The sequence below is a fragment of the Microtus ochrogaster genome, chromosome 7 (genome assembly GCF_000317375.1).
Source record: "Microtus ochrogaster isolate Prairie Vole_2 chromosome 7, MicOch1.0, whole genome shotgun sequence".
Lineage (NCBI taxonomy): Eukaryota > Metazoa > Chordata > Mammalia > Rodentia > Cricetidae > Microtus > Microtus ochrogaster.
Window position 1 is genome coordinate 70296575 of NC_022014.1, and position 9058 is coordinate 70305632.

Genomic DNA, 9058 nt, shown 5'->3' on the forward strand with positions numbered 1-9058 from the left:
CAGACTGCATCCTCTGACTGCATCCTCAGACTGCATCCTCAGACTGCATCTCCAGACTGCATCTGAGTTCCTGTCTCCTCCAGCCTTATAGTCCCCTCTCTGCCCAGCCCTCTCCCTTCCTGTCTTCACCTCCCTAGTGCTGGGATTAAAAGCACGTGTCACCACCACCTGGCCTCTAGTGACTTAGCTCTGTTCTCTGATCTTCAGGCAAGCTTTATTTGTTAAAACCGAAACAAGCCGGGCGATGGTGGCACACGCCTTTAATCCCAGCACTCGGGAGGCAGAGGCAGGCGGATCTCTGTGAGTTCGAGACCAGCCTGGTCTACAAGAGCTAGTTCCAGGACAGGCTCCAAAACCATAGAGAAACCCTGTCTCGAAAAACCAAAAAAAAAAAAAAAACCGAAACAAAATATCACAACAACAAAATATCAGATGTGGTTTGAGGACAGAGAATGCTCTGAAGAGACCGTTTTGAAAGTGGGAGCACATAGTTCTCAGCGAAGCGAAGCAGGGATACCAGATGTGGAGGGTGGTTGTGACATTAGTGATGTCGTTCTCCAGCTTACATTAGCTGCTCTGCGCAGGTATGACGTGGACAAGGGGGCTCAGATAGGGTGGGGGTTTGTAGGCAGGGACAGGGACAGGTTGAGAGCCTCTCTTTAGGGAGCATAGAGTCCAGGCTGAACAGGGAAAGTGAGAAAGACAGGAGTTGATGGCTGGGGAAACAAAGGCAGGTCACAGTGCTGGAATCTCATAGAGGACAGAGGACTGGAGCCCTGCAACACAGGGATGGAGGTCAAAAAATGGGCTGTTTGACACTAAGAGTTCAGAGGTGGTACAGCTTCTGGGCATGAAGAGGTCTGAAACACATCCTCTTTGGAGAACAATCCGTACCCACCCAGGAGAGAACAGTTCTGGTGGTGGTGGTGTATGCCTTTAATCCCAGCATTTGGGGGCGGGGGCGGGGGAAAGACAGATGGATCTCTGAGTTCAAGGCCAGCCTAGTCTACAGAGTGGGTTCCAGGACAGCCAGGGCTACACAGAGAAACCCTGTCTCGAAACTTCCCCCTACCAAAGAAGGGGAGGCATACTGTTCCACTTCTGTTTCTTTGACTGCAATGCTCATCTTTCCCCTGCCCCGCCCCTACTTCATCTCATCTGTCAAAACTTGCCCGTTCTCTGAAGCTCACTTACCCCAGGATCACCACCGCTGTGTGTAGCCCTAGAGCCTTGCCATCCACATGCCTTGTGCCTCCCCCGGCTCAGAATCTTTTGCTGAACTCTGAGCACTCTACCTGTAGCATCAGTCATGGCCTGATACTCTGAGAGTGGATGGATGGATGGATGGGTGGGAGTCACTTAAACAGCTGTCCTTGAAGCACAGCGAAGACAGGCCACCAAGCAGCCTTCCTCAAGCCATCGGGTACCTTCTGCTGCAGGGCTCATCTTGGAACTCACCTCGGTCTCAGTCTTGGAGTATTCCTTCACTCTCTCCACGGCTATGATATTAGATTCCAAGTCTGACATCATTCGTATCATCCAATTCAAAGCCAAGGTTACCTGAGTAAAGGAACTGTGTGATGGGAGAGGCCCAGCAGGAGCTTTCTTTTCTGATCCATCCTTTCTAAGACCTACAGGTGAGTACTGACGAGGTCTCTAATCACAGCCCTGCCTCAGGCGGTGGCAGTGCAGACTCAGTGGAGGACAGTCTCACTCAGTGCGCCTCACACTTTGATACGTATTAGGCTTCTCAGAGCGCCCTGTCAAAACGCAGCGTGTGAGTCCATAGGCCCAAGCTCTCCACTTCTACCATGCCCCCAGAATATGTCAGTGGAGCCAGTCCAGGGTCTGTCCTGTGTTACCAAGAGCCTTGACAGCAATGCAGAATCCAAGCTCCGGCTGAGAACGGAAGCTTGTGAATGAGAACGAACATTTTAACAAGGTCTCCAAATGAGTCACATGCATATTAAGGTGCGAGCAGACAGGCCCTGTCAGCATCGCTTTCTGTTTACCAGTGTGTTCAGATCTGAGCCACCTGAGGCCCCGACAATGTGGTCAGCTTTACAAAAAAAATCCCATTTGCAGCTTGTATAACTCTTTGACCATGCAAGCTGGTGTCAGGGTGACCTCATCTGTTTACTCCTCCACATCCACAGGGCATTGCTTCTGGGCACCCTTGAATATACCTAAATCCACAGATGCTCAGGTCCTTCACATAAAATGGCTTATTGTTTACATGAAACCTACCCACACCCTCCCGAATGCTGTGAATGGCATCTAGATTACTTCAGGTACCTAACACAAAGCCTACACGCCACTTCAGTTACACGCATTCAGAGGCTCCATGAAGTTGTCTTGTTTGTTTATTTTCTGTTTTTTTTTTTTTGGTAGAAGTTTCTAGAATATTTTGTCAGATTGTTTTTTTTGGGGGGGGGAGGTTTTTAAATCTGTTTTGTTTTGAGAAAAGGTCTCACTATATAGTTCAGGTTGGCACTGAATTCACAGCCATCCTCCTGCCCCAGGTGCTAGGATTCTAGGCATGCACCATCATTCCCAGCCTTTTCAAGCATTTTCTATCTGCAGTTGGTTGGTTCTTCAGTGAAGAAGGATACAGAGGGCAGCTGTAGCTTCCCTGCAGGCATGTACCATATCATGTGGTCTGGCCCGACAATGTCCCACGTTCAGACTTCAGTCAGGTTGACCTACATCTTGTCCAGACATGACAGTTCTGTTTGGGCCAAGCTCCAAGATCATTTCTCTAGCACCTCAGAGTACAGAAATTCCTCCAAGCTCTTGGCTCCTTCCCTTCTCTTCTCCCTCCCTTCCTTCCTGTGCTTGGGTTTGAACCTAGGACTTTGCACATACTAGGTAAGTGCATTGCCAATGAACGACATCCCCATGCTTTTTGTCACACTTTCTTCTTGCTGCCAGGGAGACCTCCTCAGACTACAGCACACTCCCTGGTTGGCAGTGTCTTCCCGTGCCTGACTGATCTGCCTGTGAAGTGGAGGAGTGCACTCAGCAGATGGCTTGGGAGTCCTGTGTGTTCTCTGCCCCAGCGGTGGCCCTGCCTAGTGTCCCAGGTCCCACCTTACCTGTAGGGCATAGGACACAGAAAGACCCACGATCCCTGGATTCAAGCTGTTTCTCCCGATCACCGCAAACAGGGCGGCAAAGAGCACCACGCAGTTCCCCACGAACTCCACGTGGACACCCAGCCATCTGTAGGGACCAATAGGGGGGAATGAACAAAGGCAGGGGGTACTGGAGGCCCACCAGAACCACAGATAGCCTGCGGGCACCTGTAGGGGAAAGGGAGGCTCCTGACCGGTTGGAGGCGATGTAGGGGTAGGAGCTTTTCTGGTTGGTGTCCACCTTTCTATCGCTGAGGACCTTGAAGTCTTCAATTCGGCCATAGGCCCGGATGACACTGGTGCCCGTTACAGTCTCCGAAAAGTGGGAGAAGATAGGTGAACGGCTGATGGATTCCAGTCGCTTCAGCTGCCGGGATGTGGCCACATAGAAGCGCTGACCCGGAAGAGAAAGAGAACTCCAGTCAGGGATGTCGAACCACAACTCAGTCCTGCACGTCTTCCAAACAATTCCCTGCACTTCCCCCTCCTGCTCTTCCCATGAGACCTTGATGGCCTTTCCTGCATTTCCTTGTAGAACGGATTCCAGACTTATACTCTTCCCCTCTGACCAGCTTCGCTCAGCCAGTCAGCCCGCCTCATCCAGGAAGCTCTCCCTGATTCCCTGTGACCTCCTATCTCATCATCTTTTACGGACTATGACACTATCTTGCTTAGTTTCCCAAATGGTGAGATTCCTCCCTCCACTTAGACACGTGCTCACAGACAAATGACTGCAAAAATAATTTCGTATCTTTTTTTTTTTTCCTGAAAAAGTTTCTCTTACCCTCTCTTCCTAGTCACTTGAGGGTAATAACCCCACAAAAGCATGGTTCTGCCTTCATTTTCTTTCTTTTTTTTTTTTAAGATTTTTATTTATTCATTATGTACACAACATGCCTCCATGTATACCTGCAGGCCAGAAGAGGGCTCCAAATCTCATTACAGATGGTTGTGAGCTACCATGTGGTTGCTGGGAATTGAACTCAGGTCCTCTGGAAGAACAGTCAATGCTCTTAACCACTGAGCCATCTCTCCAGCCCTCTGCCTTCATTTTCTAGCCTGTATTCTGTGGGTCAAAGATAGCCAGGCCTGCCCAGGAGTGGCTCACAGGAGACTCCTTACCTAGGGGGCTGTGGGAACTGATCACCTCCCTGAAGAGAAAGATCCCAGTGATCATGAGCCCCTACAACGAGCTGCCTCTGAATGCAGAGCAACACGGGTAACACATACATGTCTAAGTATGCATCCGTAGGACGGCGTCTCTAGAACTGTTTACAGCAGTTTACTCAGATAATGCCAATAGGTGTGGGGGACTGAGGAGTTAGCTCATGCAGTAGAGGCCAGGCCACATCAGCATGAAGACCTGAGTTAAGGTTCCCCAGCACCCACATGGAAATCCAGGCATGGTGGTGCACACCTATAACCCCCAGCACAGGGCAGGCAGAGGCAGGCAGATCCTTGATGCTCATTGGGCAGTCAGCCTAGCTGGAAAAATGAGGTCTGCATCCAATGAGAGACTCTGTCCCAGAAAATAAGGTAGAGAGTGTTGGAGGGAGACACTCAGCATTGACCTCTGGCCTCCAAAAATGCACACACACTTGTGCGCATGCACAAACGTGTATGAGTACACCCCCCCACATAAATAAATAAATAAATAAATAAATAAATAAATAAATAAATAAATAAAATACTCTAGAGCTCCACCTGCCCCATGTGGTGTCCCCACCCATCCTCGCTGTCACCTGCACGAAGCCGTAGAGCACAGCCAGAGGCAGAACAACCACAAGGAAGAGCGGCGTACTGGCCACGATGACCACAAGGGTGGAGATGGATATGAAGAAGGAATTGAACAGCATGAGGATGGTGGGGGCCAGAACCTCATCGATGACATATATGTCCTTAGAGAAACGGTTGAGGATGCGGCCCGAGGGCGTCGTGTCAAAGAAGGACTGCGGGGAACGAATCTTGTTGTGCAACAGAGCTGCATGCAGCAGGCGGGCAGCCTGGACACTGCCGACCACCATGGTGAAGGCTGACAGCATCACCAGGAGCCCTTGTTGGGAGAGGTAGGAGATGAGTCACTTACTGTCACTTACTGCAAGGGAGGAGGCCAGGGCAGAGGGGCAGAATGAGACTTGGGATGCCCTAGGTGGAATTAGGGAGGCTCTGAGACAGGGGTATATGGTTCTGTGGTTTGGGGAGTCAGCAAAGGAGAGAAGGGATGAGGGAGCCCCTTCTGGGAACCCCAATATGTTCACCTTGTAGTATTCCTAGGGCAGCGTAGACACCTAGCCTTTGGGAGGTGTTGTTCTGCCGGCCGTCTACCACCGCATCATTGCTCCAGGAACTGAGCCACACATTGGCCCCAATGGCTGCTGCACTTTGGCCCGCATACAGGAGACAGATAGCTAGTGTGGTGTAGGGCCCCACAGACTTGGCATAATCCCAGAACACGTTCATCTTCACCTGTAAAGAGTGCCCACACAATCTCTATGTGCCCTAGGGATCCGATCACCATCTCCAGCCCATGCCCACTCGACTCACATTGCCTGTCTCGGCCTTCTCCTCTGTGATTAGTGTGCCAGTCTCCTTGGCCTTCATCACCTGCATCTCCTTCTCTGATGGATTCATGTGTCTCTTGGGCACAGGCCGGTTCTGGCTCTCCCGTTCTGCAGACATGGAGCTCATCTGTCTGTGGAAGTAGCTGGTCAGACCCAGGTGAGAGACCACGGACACGCTCCCAGGTAGGGGACCACAGACACGCTCCCAGGATTTGAGTGTCAGAGAGAACGTCCATTTGTATCCTACCTGCTGGGGTTTGGTGGCCCTGATGTAGCCTTCAGGGGGCCTTGAGAACTCTCGGGAACTTACCTCATGAACTGCTTGCGGACCTCGTACATGGATGGCTCATTGTCCGTCAGGTCTGTGTGGGTGCTGAGCGTGTCTTCAACTAACAGCACCTCCTCATCTGCATCTTGCAAGGCTGCAGCAGGGAAGGAAAAGTCACAGAGGCTGATTTTTCCTTCTGCAGCCCTTGAGACCCCATCCTCCATGCCAGTGGGAGGCTGGATGGACACGCAAGGGGGTGAGGAGAGAGTTTAAAAGACAGCCAGAAGGAAGCCGGGCAGTGGTGGCGCACGCCTTTAATCTCCACACTTGGTGGCAGTGACCTGTGGATCTCTGTGAGTTAGAGGCCAGCTTGGTCTACAGAGTGAGTTCTAGGATAGCCTGAGCTATGCAGAGAAACACTGTCTCTGGGGGCAGAAACCAGTCAGAAGGAAATGGGCTAGGCAACACACACACACACACACACACACACACAAAAAAAATCTTCCATTTGGAGACTATAGAAAAGGGGACTTAATAGGCTGAAGACCTGGGCTCTGATGTCAGTCTGGCTGGCTGACCTTAAATCTTACTTCCTTGAGAGCAGGGCCTCAGGCAGGCATCGTCAAAGGATAATAATCAAAGCTCGTGGTACCACCATCACTGTGAGAACTACGGGAAGGATGCTTCTTAAGGGCAGAGCACTGGGGAATGCTCTTGCTGGTTTGCTGCATACACAGCAGCAGGCAGGGAAGCCCAAGAGAAGGCCCCAGAACAGAGTGTTGAAGTAGAGGAGCCCTGACTGGGCAACAAAGTGGGGAGCTGGGCCTTTTGTGAGCGCAGACACGACTCCGGGATTCGTGTTGGGAGGGGCTTTTTGTCAGTCTACTGTCTGAAATAGTTCCAGGACATGTAATTATTTAACAAACTCCTGTTGGTAAATGAGTGATTTTGCCAAGTACTTAGATACTTACAAAGCAATTCAACCATAAAACAGCTATACAACATACTCCAGGTCTGAGCTCATGTGTCCCTTTTTTTTTCTTTTCCTGGTTATTTGAGACAGGGTTTCTCTGCAGCTTTGGAGCCTGTCCCGGAACTAGCTCCTATAAACCAGGCTGGCCTCGAACTCACAGAGATCTGCCTGCCTCTGCTTCCCGAGTTCTGGGATTAAAGGTGTGTGCCACCACCGCCCAGCTCATTCATTCTCTCTCTCTCTCTCTCTCTCTCTCTCTCTCTCTCCCTCCGTTTTTTTTTTTATTATATAGTATACAATATTCTGTCTGTGTGTATGCCTGCAGGCCAGAAGAGGGCACCAGACCCCATTACAGATGGTTGTGAGCCACCATGTGGTTGCTGGGAATTGAACTCAGGACCTTTAGTAGAGCAGGCGAAGCTCTTAACCTCTGAGCCATGTCTCCAGACCCATAGCTCCTTCTCTTTTAACAAACAGAAAAACAGACTCTGAGACCCATGGTGCTGATACAGGGTCCCACAATTAGGGGAGAGAAGGTAGAATCTGCATGGGTCCAGTTCGTTTATCACCCAGGTGGTTCCCGTTTCCCAGAACTAGGTCCCCAGCACCAGAGATACTTAGAAACCCTAGACAAGGCGGATGCTGAGGAAGGGTGGGCGTTGGGAAGGCCAGGGTTGGTGGGTACTAATTTTTTGCCACCTTCATTGTCCTTCTGGTCTTCATCTGGTGCATAGTTTCGGAGGAAGTTGGCAAAGGAGCCATTATGCTGCAGGAGCTCGGAGTAGTGGCCCATCTCAGACACCTGTCCATCAGCAAGCACAATGATGAAGTCCGTCTGAGGCAGGAAGCTGATGCCATGGGTGACCAGCACCCGAGTCTGTGGAGAAGGCAACAGGCTCTGAGCTGCAGCATCCTTAGGCATACCCCCAATTACGGGTACAGAGCCATGGGGCAAACCCAAGGAGTCATAGGCCAGGCATACCCACAGCTTACCCCACACCATCCAGAGCCTGCTCAGCACCTCTGGGGTCTGCCTCCCTATGGGTTTTCCCAGATCATATCCTGCTTCTCAGGTTCCTACATCTCTAGGTCTCCCCCCACACCTCCCATCTGTTCTTCTCCAGGACCAAATTTCATTTTTTGTTCCCACTCTCTTGTGGCCTCACCTTGTCTGCCAGCACACCTTCTGGTCCAATCACTTGGTCGAAAATATGTTTAGCCACGTGAGAGTCCACAGCAGACAGAGGGTCATCCAGTAAAAATATGTTGGCATCGCTATAAACAGCTCGGGCCAAACTCACCCGTTGCCGCTGGCCTCCAGATAGGTTAATGCCCTAGAGGGAGGAGAAGGTGGGTGATGTATGATGTGTAGCCGGGCTAGCACTGGACCCCGACAATAGTGGTAGATGGAAGGGGTCAGATAGGCCCACGGGGGACAAGAGCCAACTCCATGTCACTCAGCAAGGCAGACCTCTGAATCTCTATTTCATAGGATACTTGACTGTCTCCACTTTAAAGTCGTAGGAGGAGTGGGTGTTGGCTCTTAGACTCCTCTGGGGGCAGATAAACCTATTCAGCACCCTGTCTAGTTGGCTGCCCTGCCCAATGCCAGTGTTCATGACAGATGTCCGGGAAAACAACAGGGGGTATATCCATAGACTGGAATTTTATTCAGCCTGAAAAAGGAAGAAAATGCTGACATGAACTTTGAGGCCATTATGCCAAGTGAAACCCTCTGGATACATAAAAAGCAAATATTATGCAAACCCACTCACACCGGTGTCTAGATAGCCAGAGCCTGAAAAACAAAGCAGTGGTTGCCAGAGGTTTGGGGAGAAATAATTGAAAGCTGTTCAATAAAGACAGACAACGAGGTTGGAGTGACATTTGGAATGTCTAGCTTCTAGTAATTATTGCAAAACATTGCAAATGTACATAATGTAACTGAACTGAGCACAGAAAAGATAGTGAAGAGAGTGCATGTAATACTAGGTGACCATTACACATTTAGGAAATACTTTAAAAACAAAAGCAAGGGCCGGGCGATGGTGGCGCACGCCTTTAATCCCAGCACTCGGGAGGCAGAGGCAGGCGGATCTCTGTGAGTTCAAGACCAGCCTGG

The 9058-nt window shown here is 50.6% G+C and overlaps 1 protein-coding gene across 1 annotated transcript in view; it reads right to left on the minus strand.

The window, feature by feature from the left end:
* The window catches only part of Abcc3 (ATP binding cassette subfamily C member 3), a 53464-nt gene that overhangs the window by 11629 nt on the left and 32777 nt on the right, over nucleotides 1–9058 (minus strand). Inside the window, exons 18-26 of the mRNA XM_005350553.2 lie at nucleotides 8103–8270; nucleotides 7636–7813; nucleotides 6006–6117; nucleotides 5679–5826; nucleotides 5393–5600; nucleotides 4877–5187; nucleotides 3329–3528; nucleotides 3096–3222; nucleotides 1459–1560 (exon numbers count right to left, since the gene is read on the minus strand). Coding sequence (XP_005350610.1) covers nucleotides 1459–1560; nucleotides 3096–3222; nucleotides 3329–3528; nucleotides 4877–5187; nucleotides 5393–5600; nucleotides 5679–5826; nucleotides 6006–6117; nucleotides 7636–7813; nucleotides 8103–8270 — 1554 coding nt within the window. The remainder of the gene's footprint in view (nucleotides 1–1458; nucleotides 1561–3095; nucleotides 3223–3328; nucleotides 3529–4876; nucleotides 5188–5392; nucleotides 5601–5678; nucleotides 5827–6005; nucleotides 6118–7635; nucleotides 7814–8102; nucleotides 8271–9058) is intronic.